Source organism: Bufo gargarizans, chromosome 7, assembly GCF_014858855.1.
Source record: "Bufo gargarizans isolate SCDJY-AF-19 chromosome 7, ASM1485885v1, whole genome shotgun sequence".
NCBI classification, from domain to species: Eukaryota; Metazoa; Chordata; class Amphibia; order Anura; family Bufonidae; genus Bufo; species Bufo gargarizans.
This window is the reverse complement of record NC_058086.1, coordinates 70990732-71008837: the sequence shown is the minus strand read 5'-3', so window position 1 is coordinate 71008837 and position 18106 is coordinate 70990732. Positions and strand designations below refer to the sequence as shown.

At 36.4% G+C, this 18106-nt stretch overlaps 1 protein-coding gene across 1 annotated transcript in view; it reads right to left on the bottom strand.

Annotated features, from left to right (window-relative positions):
• Positions 1-5301: 5301 nt before the first annotated feature.
• Positions 5302-18106, bottom strand: part of SLC6A1 (solute carrier family 6 member 1) — a 117851-nt gene continuing 105046 nt past the window's right edge. Inside the window, exons 10-14 of the mRNA XM_044300887.1 lie at positions 12925-13056; positions 12079-12181; positions 10103-10203; positions 6350-6517; positions 5302-5421 (exon numbers count right to left, since the gene is read on the bottom strand). Of these exons, the coding sequence (XP_044156822.1) occupies positions 5317-5421; positions 6350-6517; positions 10103-10203; positions 12079-12181; positions 12925-13056 (609 nt within the window). The 3' untranslated portion in view covers positions 5302-5316. The remainder of the gene's footprint in view (positions 5422-6349; positions 6518-10102; positions 10204-12078; positions 12182-12924; positions 13057-18106) is intronic.

Genomic DNA, 18106 nt, shown 5'->3' with positions numbered 1-18106 from the left:
TGTTATGAAAACAGCGTCTAATATACCTGTTAGGGATTAAAAAATTCGGATCTCCAGCCTGCCAGCGAGCGATCGCCGCTGGCAGGCTGGAGATCCACTCGCTTACCTTCCGTTCCTGTGAGCGCGCGCGCCTGTGTGCGCGCGTTCACAGGAAATCTCGGCTCACGCGAGATGACGCCAATCGGCGTTAGCGTAGCCTGGGAGCGCCGCGGAGATGACGCCTTTCGGCGTTAGCTTAGCGGTAAGTGGTTAATGTGACCTATAAACTGTACCACTCAATTGAAAAACAAACTGAAATATTTTAGGTGAAGAGAAGAAAATAAAAAAATAATGTGGTTGCATAAGTGTGCACACCCTCTTATAACTGGGGATGTAGCTGTGTTCAGAACTAAGCAATAACATTCAAAATCATGTTAAATAGGAGTCAGTATACACCTGCCATCATTTAAAGTGCCTCTGATTAACCCCAAATAAAGTTCAGCTGCTCTAGTTGGTCTTTCCTGAAATGTTCTTAGTCACATCCTACAGCAAAAGTCATGGTCCACAGAGAGCTTCCATAACATCAGAGGGATCTCATTGTTAAAAAGTATCAGTCAGGAGAAGGGTACAAAAGATTTTCCAAGGCATTAGATATATTATGGAACACAGTGAAGACAGTCATCATCAAGTGGAGAAAATATGGCACAACAGTGACATTACCAAGAACTTGATGTCCCTCCAAAATTGATGAAAAGAAGAGAAGAAAACTGGTCTGGGAGGCTACCAAGAGGCCTACAACAACATTAAAGGAGCGGCAGGAATATTTGGCAAGTACTGTCTGTGTTGTGCATGTGACAACAATCTACCGTATTCTTTATATGTCTGGGCTATGGGGTAGAGTGACAAGACGAAAGCCTTTTCTTATGAAGAAAAACATGCAAGCCAGGCTACATTTTGCAAAAAAACACATCTGAAGTCTCCCAAAAGCATGTGGGAAAATGTGTTATGGTCTGATGAAATCAAGGTTTAACTTTTTGTCCATAATTCCAAAAGATATGTTTGGTGCAAAAAAAACACTGCACATCACTAAAAGAACACCGTACCCACAGTGAAGTATGGTGGTGGCAGCATCATGCTTTGGGGCTGTTTTTCTTCAGCTGGAACTGGGGCCTTAGTTAAAGCTAGAGGGAATTATGAACAGTTCTAAATACCAGTCGATATTGACACAAAACCTTCCGGCTTCTGTTAGAAAGCTGAACATGAAGAGGAACTTCTTTCAGCATGACAACGACCCAAAGCATACATCCAAGTCAACAAAGGAATGGCTTCACCAGAAGAAGATGAAAGTTTTGGAATGGCCCAGCCAAAGCCCAGACCTGAATCCAATTAAAAATCTGTGGGGTGATCTGAAGAGTTCTGTACACAGGAGATGCCCTCACAATCTGACAGGTTTGGAGTGTTTTTGCAAAGAAGAGTGGGCATATTTTGCCAAGTCAATACCCCAAAAGATTGAGTGCTGTAATAAAATCAAAAGGTGCTTCAACAAAGTATTAGTTTAAGGGTGTGCACACTTATGCAACCATATTATATTATTTTTATATTTTTTCTTCCCTCTACCTAAAAGATTTCAGTTTGTTTTTCAATTGAGTTGTACAGTTTATAGGTCATATTAAGGGTGGAAAAAGTTCTGAAATGATTTATCTTTGTCTTATTTTTTTTACATCACTGAAACCTGACATTTTAAGAGAGGTGTGTAGACTTTTAATATCCACTGTAAGTGACCAAGCAATTTATTTCAATTTACTTCATTTTTTTATCATCTCATTCCAAGAGCTATACCGGTAACTCTTTTTCTTGTTTCTTGGTGTATTGTTTTGATGAGGCATGTAGTAGCTTTTTAATAGCGCCATTTTGGGGAACATATAACTCATTGATTAACTTTTTCTGGGGGAGGGTAGAAAAAAAGACAGCAATACCATCATTGTGTTTGTACCTTGTAAATCTTGCGACTTTTACTTTGCAGTATAATTAATATGATAACTTTATTCTCTAGGTCGGTATGATTACAAAGATACCAAATGTATATGGTGTGCAAAAAGCAAGAGTATCAAGCTTTTGGTAAAACAATAGATATCCTTTATTTGATGCGGTAAAATCCATAAAGTGTAAGAAAAGTGCAAAATCTACGCATTTCGGATCCCAAGTTAACGATCCTTACTCAGAATTTTACTGCTTCAAATAAAGGATTATCATTTTACAAGAAGCTGGATCTTCTTACTTTTAGCACCGTTTATGTCGGCCTTGTCCTAGCCACATCTGTGCCTCTGACATGATACAAATGAGCGATGCATGTCTGACTTTCTATACCTATACCAAATATATATATATATATTTTTATATATATATATATATATATATATATATATATTTTTTTTTTTTTTACTACTTTTGCACAATAAAAAGCTTTTTTGTAATGTTTCAAGTTTTTGTATCACTGTATCCCAAGACCCACAACTTTTTATTATTTATTTTTACAGAGCTGTGTGGGGGCCATAATTTTTGCAGGACAACTTGTAGTTTTCATTGGTGTCATTTTTTGACAGTGAAAAAGCATAAAACAATTCTGATATTGTTTTTTAGGGTTCTTTTTTATGGCATTCGCCATGTGGGATAGATTACTGTACATGATAATGGTATAGTGTGGGTTGTTATGGGTGCACTGATACCAAATATGTGGAGGGAACTTTATTTTTGCAACTTTTTCCATTTGAAAATAATTTTTTCAATGGAAAAAGTGTATTTTTGTAATTTTTTTTTCACTAAAGCTTATTTTTAGAATTAGTCCCAAAGGGGATTTTGACATGCTATTCTTCAATCACTTATGCACCTCTGGCATAGGCTGATAAACACACACTAAGGGCAGGCCTGGGGATTTCACTAGGACTCAGTTGCTGTATGGAAACACTGACACTCTGCGATCTCATTCACAATGGTGCTGATGCCAGACAGATGGCACCCCTCCTTCTGAAACAGCTTGGATGCCAAGGTTGATCTTGACTGTAGCATCTAAGGGGTTAAAAAAAGGGGTTCCGTGCTTTTGTCGATCCGGGCCGAAAGATCAGGAGACGTGTGATGCTTAGACTAGGCTGCCATATAAAGGTGGTGGCCTAGCCTATGGCCCCTTAGTGATTGCAGTCACTTAGGGGTTAATAGTTATAGGCTGTCAGTCTTTCAAAAACAAATATTGGCATTTAATTCAAAATTTGCAACCCATCTTGAGAGAAAACTCAACGCATACTTTATTTGTAATATATCCTTTATTTGATTTCTAAATTCATAAACGTACATGACAACCGTGCTTTTCTTACAGATAGACACCATTAAAAGACATTTAAAATGTATCTTATATTACATTTGGTCCATAAAACAGGTTGCAAGATACTAAATATAAAGGATATTTCTTTATTTTTTTCCATTAACAAGCTCTGTATATAGTTTACTATGCATATGTTACATTACATATATATTTTATATATATAGAGATAACTTTGAGTCTTGACATAATATCTTATTGCGGGTAAGCTTATTGTATGATAGAATATATTTTTTTATAAGGGAAGAGACTACAAAAGATACAGTTATTCACAATTGAAACACAGTAGTTCCTACATCACTATTCTGCTAAAGTAGTTATTTTGTATATAAGAATGCTACAAAGCATATCTGTCAATTTTTTTTTTTTTTGTATGTACGTGTGGTATACAATCAAACATTTAAATACTGCATTTATTTTTCTGAACAACATTGGACTGTAGTACATATATTTAAAAAGCCATCCGGAGCGAATGGGTTATTAGCTCTGGTACTGCATAAACTTCACAAAGAATGATAGGAGACATTGTATACAAAATAAAGTTACAACAAGACGTTTTGCCTGGTTGCACTACAAACATACATTATTATAATTTAGAATATGTTACATTTGGTATGAGACATTTCAGGATCTACGAAACAATACTGTTGTACAAATTCCCTTAAAATATTTGTATATATTTTCTACAATAAATGTGCTTGACATTCTTAGAATATTAATTTATTGCAATAACATATATAGATATTCTTTTTCACTCTTTGGACAAAAATGACAAACCAAACTAACATCCACGATAAACATATTATCACGTAATAGCTTTAAAGTATGTGCTATAGAACTTTTTTTTTTTAAAGCACAAGACTTTGCTAAAGAGAAAGTTCAATGTGCAACACAGTCATCAATCACCAATGTAGTCATTTTATGTTGTGCCTAAAATTGATCAAAAGGAGATGCCAAATGCGATCAAGCAGCAAGTATTTGTTTCTATTCCTATGTTACAATATATTATTTTGGAACACTGGAACACTTAGATCATTTACAAGGTGCCATAAATCCAACCAGGGGTGTTGCGTGGCATAAGGGTGTCATTATCCTTTTTCCCTAATGTATTGAAAATTGCTATTTCATCCCATTCTACATTTTCCAACAGTTTAAGTGAATACCCTGTTTCTAGAAATAAAATCATCTTGTCTCATCTTTTAAAATACTTAAAATAATTTTAATGTAATTACAGTTGGGTTTTTTATTTAATTAATTGCTTCTTTAAAAATAAATTGAATAAAGTGTTCAATGAATTGTATATTTCATTTTGTAAGAAAAAGCTGGTGTTTGGCATATACATTATCATTTTTATTATTTAGATTTTTCTGTACTAAATGTATATGTAAATTTGGTCCCTTGAACTTGATTGTGCTTTCATTTTCTTAATAAGAGAAAAATCTATAATTTCCATTTAAAGAAAACCTTTTTTTTTTGTTACAATAATTGAAAAAAGAAAATCCTTCAAACATCTATGTTATCTCCATTTGTTCTGTAAAAATGCTAAGCAAAAAAAAAAAAAAAGAGAAGGAGAGATAATTTACCCTTTACATGGATTGTATTCAAAGTCTCGGGAGCTGCCTCTAAGAAATGTTACTGAATTAAAAATCAATCACACAAAACCTTATATCTTAGTAGCCAAATATAGCTTTAGAAATGGTGCTTTTCGGTTTATAAATTCAACTCTTTGCAGTAAAGATAAAAACTTTAACAGTCTAAATTGCCTGGACACGCAAACCATTCACGTTAATTCACAAAACAGTAAGAAAATAACCTAGTTGATTTCCTTGTGCTCTACTGGTGATGGTCCCCTTTTTTGCCACTGGAGGTAGGTAAATTCTTTATTCCAGATGTAATTATGTGGTCATGTCAACCATTTTGTATTTAGAGGATCATAACAACTGGACTTCTTTAGTACAGTATATTTATATATAGGCTTCCTTGTTGGCAGAGTTACTCTTTGACAACTGTTCAGGCCCATTTTCATTGTGAACAATATCATCACTTGGCTGGATCATGACCTGTAGACGCTGGAGAAAGAAAAAAAGTGTTGTTGGATTTCTGTATTGTATTAAAATATACCTGTGTGGCCTATGCAAATTTGTAGGGAATAGATTATGCTTAGTTTCAATTTTGCATTCTAGAAAGTTTATCTTTGAATATATTTACCAAGCATTATAGTAAAAAAAAAAAGCTTATAAAAAGGTAAAAATCCTCTAGTGGTATCAAATAGTCAAATAAAGCATGGTAAAGTTTACAAACAAAAATGGAAAAGCCAATAAACAAATTGAAAATAAGCTTCTTTGTACATCTTTATTGGAATTTTTATCTGTTTCAATCCACAAAAAAGGTCAATGGGGGACTTTTATCATGCTATTTATGACACTATTGTGGCATTAAAAAGTCACAAATTGTGGTACATGCAATATGTGTGCCATAATTTGTGACTTTTTTAGCATCTCATCATTTTTCCAAAGTAGTGAGAAAAAGGTCAGGGCTTAGTGGGAATTATTTTCTTATAGCAGATTGCTGAACAGGAAACTAACATAAATTATAGCTTAAGTCTATGCAATGCTCTTGCTTTTGTAGATTTGAGTTTCTAGCACATGAAGAGGCAGAAATGTGCCTAATTTTAATAAATAGGTTCTTCTCACTTCAATGCACAGAAGATTTGTATATGGGAACTCCAGACTTGATAAATCATTTCCCCCCCATGTGTTTTTTTTCTAGTACACAAGGAATGGTTTCAATGATAATAAAACAAAAATTACAAGAATTTCTTTCTCTTTCCCTTATTTTTCATTTTCCCCTAAGACAGGGATCAGCAACCTCTGTCACTCCAGCTGTTCTGAAACTACAACTTCCACAATCCTCCTTTCACTTATATGGGAGTTACAAGAATAACTAAGTGTGCACGCTGGGAGCTGTAGTTTCAAGCTGTAGTTTCGAAGATTATACCTGTTTTAAAGATCCTTTGAGGGAGAGGAACATAAATATCATGTATCCTGGAATCAACACCATGGAAGATAAGGCCATACACCAGCCAACTCCCTGTCCCCAAGCAGGGAAAACATAGCTGCCCATAGTAAGCGGAGTCATTTGCACAGCACTGAAAAGGAATACTCCCTGTAAAAGACAAAAATAATTCAACAACAATTTTATGCACATGTATTACTTGGCTCACTTTGAAAAGTAAGCTAACTCAAATCAGAAATGATTAAGTGCTGAAAAGGTCACAAAGCCAACATCAAGAAAATTAATGCAAAGTACTTTCAGTCTGGCATCAAAAGGGACAGAAATAGAAGCTGCTATAAAGCTCTTTCCTAAGGGAAACTTGTTGACATTTCAATAATCAGTGTTTTACAAAGTGGGTAGTGAAAGAACAGTCAAGTTTAAATTATGTTTGCCAAATCTTAAAAAAAAAATGTTAGTGTTGATTTTTGGTTGTTTTTCCCCCTCAACTTTTTTACACATCTATTATTTTAGAACATTCCAAATTCTCTGTTCTGTGTATAACTTTTTTTAATATGTATGCCAAAATAAATGGTGTAGCTGTATATAACATACAGTGGTGTTTGACAGTTTGTAAGTGCTTTAGAGTTGGCTATAGCAGCAACTTGACCTAAAGCTACAACAGATATTCACACAAGTCCTAAAAGAAATAACCAGATCAATTAAATGTTTATGGTAATTGTTGATTAGTCCTGAACATTGGCTAGGAGGAATTGTAGCCCACTCCTCCATACAAAACAGCTTCAGCTCTGCTATGTTGGGGTTCCTCTCATGAACTTTTGTCTTCGGGTCCTTCCACAATATTTCTGTTGGATTAAGGCCAGGACTTTACCTTGGCCATTCCAAAACATTAACGTTATTCTTCTTTACTCATTCTTTGGTAGAATTACTTTTGTGCTTAGGGTCATTATTAGAAATGAGCGAAGTTTTCAAAAATTTTATTCGGATGCCTTGCCAATTTTTTTCAAGACATTCTCTTCATCATGAAGCACATTAAATAAGGTATATCCCTGCCTGCATGGAGAGTGTATTTTGGTGTAAATCACTGTGCATTGCATCAACATGCATAGCTAGTCTTTTCTGGTAGTGAAACAGGCTCCATTCAGACGTCCGCAAGTGTGGCCGCATCTGTTCCACAATTGTGCAGAACGGGTGTGGACCCATTTATTCTCTATGGGGATACAGACACTATGTGCTCTGCACATCCGCATTTCCGGAGCGCGGCCCCGGTCTTCCTGTCCGCAGCTTCGCAAGAAAATAGAGCATGTCCTATTCTTGTCCACAAATGCAGACAATAATAGGCAGTTCCATGGGGTGCCGGCCGGGTGTATTGCGGATCTGCATTTTGCAGATCCGCAATACACTACGAACGTGTGAATGGACCCTTACTGTGACAACAGGTGAACACCACAGTAACAATAAAAATAGACATTTTATTCACCCCAATTTAAAAATCAAGGCCTAATATAATTGCTCATCTATTAAACAAGGTGGACACCCCAATACCAGTAAAACTAGACAGCTTATTCACCCCAATTTGAGAATGAAGGCCAAATATAACTGCTTATTAAACAAGGAGGACATTGTTCAATTAGCTAGCTCTGTCCCCTACACAGGGATTGATACAAACTGTGCTTTCTCCTATGGATCTCTTTAGCTTCAGATTACAGTCCCTGAACTGTGCCTGCAGTCACCCTATGCTCTACCTACAGTGTGTAAAAGCTCTCCCTTCGATCTCCCTACACTGTCCCTGCACTCTCCCTATTGAATATTCCATAATTAAAAGCTTTTAGCAACACTGTCCCTAGTGCTTGTCATGTCTATCCCTATGCTCAGCTCACAGTGAAATGGCAGAGACCATGCGGGATGAGGCTTTTAAAGAGCTGTGACATCACAAGGACTGGCTAGCTGCTGTTTGGCTTTCTGTATGGCATTATGTGTGATTTAGCATTTCCAGGCTTCTAACTTTCACTTTGTAACTTGTGTAGCCTCCATTTTAGGAAAAATATATTAATTCAGATTTGTTAAGAATCACATTTTTCTAATTCCACTTTGGATCCTTTGATTCGCTCAACACTAGTCGTTATATCGCTGCATGACTCATATTTCCTTGAAATTCAGCTCAGGAACATGTGTCCTGTTTTCTTCAGAATTTGCTAGTATAATACAGAATTCATTGAACCATCAAACCATGATACCACCACTGTGGTTTTTATGCTGGAATGCAGTGTTTACCTTTCTCCAAACCAAAAAGTCCTATTATGGTCTATTCCATTTGCAAAAATAATGTTTCAACAGCCTTTTTGGCTTGTCCAGGTGATCTTTAGCAAACTGCAGATGGGCCACAATGTTCTTTTTGGAAAGCAGTGGCTTTCTTCATGCAATCCTTCCATGCACACTATTTTTTTGTGTCCTCCTGATATTACACTCATGAACATTAACATTAGCTGATGTGCATAAATAATGCCTTTAGTTGATTTGAGGTTACCCTGGTATCCTTTGTGAGCTTGCAGATTATTATATGCTTTGTTCTTGCTGTAGTCTTTGTTGGTTGACCACTCCTGAGGAGGATAATAATTGTCTTGAATTTACTCCATTTGTACACAATCTGGCTCTGGTTTGGTGGAGTCCAAACCTTTTAGAGATGACTATGTAACCTTTTACAGCCGAAGAGCATCAACAGTTCTTTTTCTGAGGTCCTCAGCAATCTCCTTTGTTTGTATTATATTCACTTCCACAAATATATGTTGTGGAGATCAGATTATTGTTTAAATAAAACAGGTCACCCACTCATACCCGACTGTCTTCTCATTGAGAAAACACTTGACTCTAATTTCACCTCCAAATTTTCTGCTAATCACAAAAATTCACATACTTTTGCCAGCCTGTTATCTTTTAGGACGTTTGTGAAAATCTGATGCCTCTAAGTCAAATGTATGCAGAAATATTGAAAATTCTGAAGTATTCACAAACTTTTAAGCATCACTGTATCACACATGAAACAGTGAATACATATACGGTATCTACCTGAAAGATGACTAATTTCATAGGTCACTGAGTAGCAATTTTAAAATAACATTATTAAAGTCATTAAAAAATTTATACTTTTTATTGTTTGCTTATAGGCATGGTTTCAAATGTATTGATTTTTAGTGTGCAACCATGCACACAACTCTAATGATGGCACCATTTATAGGCTTGAAGTTGAAGTGACTAGCCACAGGAAAGTTGTTTGGCTGTTGTCCAGGATTAGAAACCTGGCTGCTTTCTTCCATAAACAGTTCCACACTTGTCCATAGGTTATTTGTGGCACTGTAGCTCAACGCTATTTATTTTAATAGAGCTGAGCTGCCATACCAGACACAACCCGTGGACATGTGTGGCAAAGTTTTTGGAAAGAAAACAGACATTTCATTCTACTCCTGGAAACCCCTTTAATTGTGACTAATGCCGATACTGATTATAAAGGCATAATACAGATGTTTCTGTCAGGGTCTATATAAAACATGGAAAAACATACAAATTTCGCATGCTCCATTCGACTAAACTGCTTGAATAGGACAATATCTCCAAACAAATAGAATCAATCTATCTATCTATCTACAGTATTTCACAACATAGTTAACATACTGAGTACAATGTAACAATATTTTTTTCTCAATGATAAATATTTCCTGCCAATGAGACATTTTATCTTACCCCTACAACGATGGGTGTAAAGAATGACCAGCAGAGTTTCCACCAAAGACAAGGCCTGTAACCAACCATTTCTTCAATGTTGTCATAAAATCTATTAACACCTGGAAAAAATATCAATGTTTAAATGAAATTCAGAGACTTGAAAAAAAAAAGCAATATTTCTAATTGCAGTATAATGAAATGGGTTACTTTTATGAGATACCATTCTGTAGATTTTATACACATTAGTTTTTAGGTATACATAGGTATATTTAGCTATATAACCTAGTTTCAGCATAACTTTCTTCTCAGTACCTTTTTAGTTTAAAACAGCAAAGCATTCTACTTTAGATTTTTCTGTTCTCAGATGACCTCTTGTATTAGTTTGATTTAAAGGGGACCTTTCACCGCTCCTGACATGCCTGTTTTAATAGCTTCATGCATTCCCTATGTAATACCAATTCTGGAGCATCTATTCTTATGGCTCTATGTTGTGCCATTCCTTTATTAATCCTGCTATAAGTTATGAATTCATTTCTATTAGCCTTCAGTAAGGGTACAGAGGGGAGGTAACAAGTTGGGTGTGTGTACCTGCACAGTCTGACTCTATCCAATCAGTGCTGCCATTTTACAGACTGTGCAGGTGCACCCCCCTTAACTGGTTAACTGTACCCTTACTGCAGACTGTTTGCAATTCATTCATAACTTCTAGTTGAAATAATAAACGGATTGGACAACATGGAGCCATAAGAATAGAGGTTCCAGAATTGTTATTAAGTGGGAAATGCATGCAGCTATTAAAGCAGGAATTTCAGGAGAGGTGAAAAGTCCGAGATGTCAGCCAATGCTTGAGATCAAACAGTGGTGCAGTGACCGAGTGGTTAGCACTGTGGCTTTTCAGTACTGCAATCTTGGTGGTGGAGGCCAATCAATGGTAAAAATCTGCATGGAATTAAATACCCTTGCCCTTTACTAAAATGGCTTGTAGTGCCAATGCCAATGTTAACAGTCTGCTAGGGCAACCACTGGTTATTATCTCTTCTCATGCACTGTGATTCATGAAGAATCATGTCACATTACAGCCCTGGCAAATCATCATGCATGACACATTATGTCATATGAGTGCAGTTGCTAATTGTCATAGACAATACTTAAAGGGGCTATCCAATGATTAATGTGAAAAACATCAAACATCACATAATTATAGTACATTACCACCACTTTCTAGCAAAACTAGAACCTGCCCTGTATCTCACATGCATCCAGAACTTCCCCATCCTGTTCATTGCTCCAATTGCTTTTGCTAGTTTATTTCAGGCTGCCAGCTCAGAGGGAGTGTCCTTTCCTAGGGAGTGTGTCCTTTCTGTTGCATCTTTATGTTGTAGCTAGGCAACGTTCTGCTAAAGAGTGTCACTCCCTGCAGTAACATTCTGCAGTTTAAGTAATGGCTTGTTGCAGATTTTCCTAAGTTTAATCCACACCTAAATCCATCCTTTGCTTTCTTCTCATTTAGATTGGAAAGCTAATTTGCACAGCCTTTTCCCAGAAACTCAGAAGAGCATTGTTTGGCCTATAAGATTCCTCACTACTAGGTGTTCATGTGTGCTCCATAAGGAGAAAAAGTGCTAGTTATCCCTGCACAGCACTGACGTTTGACCTTCTGAGTTATGCTTCAATGTCTGTTTAAACAACTAACCATTGACTTTTTTTGATTAATGACTAATATCAGGTAGCATCAGAAGCTTAGCTGATGTTACTTTGCACACCCATAAGAGGCTTGTTGGGTCTATAAGACTCCTCAAGCAGGTGATCATCTCTCTGTGTCTGCTCCTCTCAAAATTCTAAAATGGACAAATCTAAAAAATATTTGCATTGAACTTTGATTCTAATTAATCGATTTGATCATTTCCTAAATAGACATGTTTACTAAAACAGGCATGTCAGGAGAGCTGAAAGGTCCTCTTTGAGATAACGTAATATTTCATAAGCTTTCTTACCATAACACCATGATATTGAAATGCACTCAAAAAACACAAGGAACAGCAGACTCATTCCACTGGCTGAATAATAATCGAAAAGTTTGAATACATAAATTCCACCCTGCGGAGAAAAGAAAACTTCAGATATACATATTTGATTTTTTTTATACAATGACAATTAACTGAATGCTATAATTCCTCCCAATCTTGTTCAAAGCATGTCATAACATGAGAGTAAAAGACTACAAAATATTTAAACGTGCAATCTTATACTAAGATTGATCATCTTTGCAGAGTGGACTATAATTATGACCATGTGAGAACAAGCTCAATGTTGGTGGTCCTCATATAGTTACTACAGTTGAAAAAAGACCAAGGGTCCATCAAGTTTAACTTTCCACCCTTTAATTATCGAACAGTGACTTATCTCAGTCTGTGTATAAGAAAGATATAGCTAATTGCCATAGAAATTATCAAAACTGGGGTATCGAGGCTTGAAAATAGATTTCTTAGAAGCAATATAATTACTATACAAATATAACAATTTACATTACGCAAATCTAATGATTATTTTTTTTTTATACTTAGACCTATAACCATGGGAAGGGGACCTCCACTATGTCTAAAGGAAAGATGATTTCTACATATTCATAAACAGTCCTTACACAGTATGGTTGAAAGAAAAGACATAGGTCCATCAAGTTCAAACATGGGATGGGTGAGGATGTGGATGAAGGTAGGACAATATGAAAACAGAATAGTTTAAACATGATTGACTTGTGTTTTTGTCTACCTTTCTAGGTCTTTCTGCTAGACATGTTGTATTATTTCAGTCTGTACACAAACCGATACAAGAATAGTTACCTGAGTTATGTTGGACAAACCAATGAGATAGGAAACAACGCACACAACTGCAATAAATATTTCTCTTCGAGGACGCAACAGTTTTGGAAACTCATCCACAAGAGCTGTTATAAACCCTTCAACTGTGCAGAACTGCAAAGTAAGAAGGAACATTGTACAATTCATGTCAGCAAAATCATTAAAATTATATACTTAGGTACAATAGGCCTTGGGAACAAATAAATTACATTCTCATGGTTCAGCTCAGAAAATGACTACCACATTCAAGTGCCTCATAAGTATTCAAAACGGCATTTTATTTTTCCATCTGCTGTCTGCTGGAATTTCTTTTACCTTGTTAAGAAATGTGCATTCAAATTGGTGTTATTGTTGGTGAGATCTGTCAATTTTTCATAGCTGGAATAACATCAGAGCTTATTGCTTTATTTGGAGTGGTTTGCCTATTTATATACTGCATCTATATCTCCCTCTGATGGGATCAAAGATTAAAAGAACCTGAAGTGACTACTCTGTGCATTTGCATGTAAATTCAAGCATCAATGATAGTAGGTACAGATGGTTGCATCTAATATTCTGCTGGGTATTCATTCTTAAAATGAATGACACCATTCTAAACAAATATCTAACAAACAAGATATACAATCAAACTCACTCCTTTGCTTTAAAAATAAAAGAAAATAATCAATAAAAAATAAAAATCATTGTCATCACCGCATCCCAAAACCTCATACTATTACAATGTAGAAGTATTTATCACTAGTGTTGATCACGAATATTTGAATTTCAAATTTTTATTGCGAATATAGGTACTTTGAAAATTCACAAATATTTCGAATATAGTAATATATATTCATAATTTTGAATATTCAATTTATTTTTAAATCAGTACACATGATCCCTTCCTGGTTCTAGCTTGTGGGCCAATGAGAAGGCTGCAGTATATTTGACTTTAGGAGTAGTGTTGTTTGCAAATTTTTGTAATGCAAATTTTTGTAATGAGAACATTTATTGCAAATTACAACTATTAGACAAAGAAGATTATAGCACTATATTAGCTGAATTGCTCTATATTCTTTTTTTTTTTTTTTCGCTATATTGCTATAACTTCGTTTTTTCGAATATTCGTAATATTCTAAAACAAGAATATATAGCAATATAGCGAATATTCGAAAAAAATGAATATAGAGCAATTTAGCTAATGTACTATAATCTTCTTTGTCTAATAGTTGTAATTTTTTTATCAACTATAAAAAAAAGATTATAGCACTATATTAGCTAAATTGCTCTATATTCGTTTTTATCGAATATTCGCTATATTGCTATATATTCTTGTTTTAGAATATTACAAATATTCAAAAAAACGAAGTTATAGCAATATAGCGAATATTCAAAAAAAAATAATATAGAGCAATTTAGCTAATATAGAGCTATAATCTTCTTTGTCTTCGTCTAATAAAAATTCCCATTACAAAAATTTGCATATTACACGATCATTACCTTGCCGATTTTTTGAGTAAAAAAATCGTAGAATATAACGAATATTCAAATTTGCGAATATTTCACGAATATTCTACAAAATATTTCGCAAATTCGAATATGACCCCTGCTGCTCATCACTATTTATCACTAACGGTGAACAATGTAACAGAAAAGAAAGCATGGTTGGTTCAGTGTTTTTTGGTCTCTTCACCCCCCAAAAAAGATTGATTAAAAAGTAATCAAGAAGTCATACATATCCCAAATTGGTATTGATAAAAAATTCAGATTGTTCCACAAAACATGAGCCCTTAAACAACAGCATAGACATAAGTATGAAAATGGCATAATAGAATATGGAAATACAAAGAATTTTTTTTTTTATAAAGTTTCAAATTTTTAAGTATTAAAACACAAGAAAAACTTAAAAAAATGTGGTGTTTCTGTAATTGTATTGACCCCACAGGATAACGTTAACATGTCATTTTCACTGCATAGGGAATGCTCTAAAACTTAAACCCACAAAACTATAGTAGAATTGCATTTCAGAATTTCACCCTATTTCAAATTGTTTTTAGCTGCCCACTACATTGTATGCAATATTAAATTGTTTGTAAGTACAACTTCCACTGCAAAAAAAAAAAAGCCCTTATACAGTTATCTAAAAATAAAAAAGCTATGGCTTCTGGAAGGCAGGAAGTGGAGAATGAAAAATGGAAAATCGCTGCATCTGGAAGGGGTCAAATTACATTGCAGTTACACTACATTGTTACATTGTAGGTAAACTAAATACTAAAGTAATGCCTACAAGAAGAGGAGTACACATCAGAGGAACGGAGATAATGGGGCTAGGCAAACACAGAGGAGTATAGCCATTGTAGTGAAATAATTTTTGGCTGCCCAGTAAGAAAGGGGTGCATTTAAGATAGTAGTATAGCCAGTTCTGTGTGGATTTTTACACAAACTGTACATACAGTTACTATAAATCCTTGACACCTCCTCACTAACAATAACTGCATAATAACAATACATTTTTATCAAAGGTGACAATCAGTTGGACCTTCCCATCTTCCCCTAATATCAACAGGGACGAATGACATTGCATGATCAAACAAAAATGCAAAGCCTGACATGAATAGCCACGTCTCATAAATCTCCTGTCCAATTCCTTGGCTTTAACATGGAAATCTGACAGGGATAAGCAGTTTTACCTTATCCTCAGGAACTGCCCTTTGGGGTGATGGCTAGTCCACCCTAGAAGAGTATTGGTGGCAGTGGGTTTTCTAAGTATTGTAGTAGTTGATGCTCCATCTCAATCAATGAAAATCAACAGGTCCAGAAGGGAAATTAAGTGTGTGTTGATCTTTGCCAGTGAATCTCATGCTAATATTATTCATACTCAGCTCAGAGAAATTAAATATCAATATACTGTATAACAAACCTCAACACTAAAGATGAGTTCCAATAGATTGGTAGATTCAAAACTGTAAACTGCAAAACCAAACATTCATTCCAGAGTGTTTTTTTTTTTTACTCCTATGATTAGAGGTGGGAATTCATGGACTCGAATTCCGACGTAATTTGCGAAATTCGAATCCGACAAATCTAGGGCTGATTTGTAGCTATGTGGGCGGGAGTGGGCGGTTTACTTTAACTTTAACTCAGCGCATCTTTATTACCTGACAATGAAGCTCCAATAACAGGCAGAGCGGGCGGCGGCATAACGTGACTTACGTGACGCGCCTGCTCCGCCTGCTTTATTCATAAAGTGGGCGGAGCAGGCACGTAACGTGAGTGAGTAAAATTACACCGCTGCCCGCTCTGCCTGTTACTGGAGCTTCATTGTAAGGTAATAAAGATGCGCTGAACCTGATAAAAGTTACTGCCGGGCCGGGGCTGTTATGGGGAGGGGGATCTGTGGATGCACTGTTATGAGGGATCTGTAGATGGCACTGTTATGGGGGGATCTGTGGATGGCGCTGTTATGGGGGGGATCTGTGGATGGCGCTGTTATGGGGGAACTGTGGATGACACATATAGCATAAGATGCTATATATAGTGTCATCCATAGATCCCCCATAGCATGGTCATCCACAGATCCCCCATAACAGTGCCATCCACAGATCCCCCACAACAGTGCCATCCACAGATCCCCCATAACAGCGTCATCCACAGATCCACCATAACAGTGTCATCCACATATCCCGCATAACAGTGTCATCCACAGATCCCCTATAACTGTGCCATCCACAGATCCCCCATACCAGTGTCATCCACAGATCCCCCATACCAGTGTCATCCACAGATCCCTCGCATAACAGCACCATCCACAGATCCCCCATAACCTTGTCATCCACAGATCCCCCATAATAGTGTCATCCACAGATCACTTTGTTTCTTACACCGTTCACACAATTCTTATGTACAGGATTCATAGGATTCGAGATTTGAAAGATTCAATATATTCGAGAACCTACTCGGAGTCGGAAAAAAATTGGATTTGTCCCACCTCTACCTATGATGAATGGCACAAGTATGCAACCCCTCTATATACTCTTACTGTAGCTTAGAGTAAAATTATTTTGGCACCTTCTTCATTGTGAAAGGGAGTCTGTCACCTAATCTGAGCCTTTTAGACTGCTCAGATCAGTTTATAGACTCGTGTGCCCTCATTACAATGGTACCTTTAATTGTTCTGTCCCTCGACGAGATCTTCAAAAAAAGACTTTTTAAACTTATGTTAATGAGGTTTCGGCAAGTGCCTAGGGGTGGAGTTACTGCAGTAAGTGCCCAGGCCCTTCGGCGATGTGCCCAGAAAACCACACCTCTTTCACCCCTCTGGCCCACCCTTGTTGCCAATTATTACCTCCTCCTCCTCTCCCTCCCAGATCTTGCACCTTCGCCGCTCCACATTTGTCCCTCACCTGCGCACTGCTGTATATTGCACCCCTCAATCAGTATTTTGTGGAGACAGGTACTGTATATAGAACCCCTGAATCAATATTTGGTGGAAGCAGGTAAGTCACACCCCTCAATCACTATTTGGTGGAAGCCGGTGTATCGCAGGCCTCAATCAATATTTTGTGGAAGCAGGTATATCACACCCCTCAATCAGTATTTGTGTAAGCAGGTATATAGAACCCCTTAATCAGTATTTTGTAGAAGCAGGTATATCCCACCTCTCAATCAGAATTTTGTGGAAACAGGTATATAGAACACCTGAATCAGTATTTTGTGGAAGCAGGTATATTGCACCCCTCAATATGTATTTTGTGGAAGCATGTGTATCAAACCCCTTAATCAGTATTTTGTGGAAGCAGGTATATCGCACCCCTCAATCAGTATTTTGTCGAATCAGGTATATCGCACCCCTCAATCAGTATTTTGTGAAAGCAGGTATATAGAACCCCTTAATCAGTATTTTGTAGAAGCAGGCATATCACACCCCGCAATCAGTATTTTGTGAAAGCAGGTATATAGAACACCTTAAAGGGATTCTGTCACCTCTTTATACCTTATAGAGATGCGGACATGCATGGCTAGATCGCCGTTAGCATGTCCGCAATATAACTGTCCCATATCTCTGAGTGGTTTTATTGAGTAAAAAAATGATTTTGTATATATAAAAAACAGCCTGGTAAGGAGCCCAAAGGGCTGTACTAACTGGAGCCTAGCCATGCCCCCCTGTGAAGGAGCCCAGCACCGT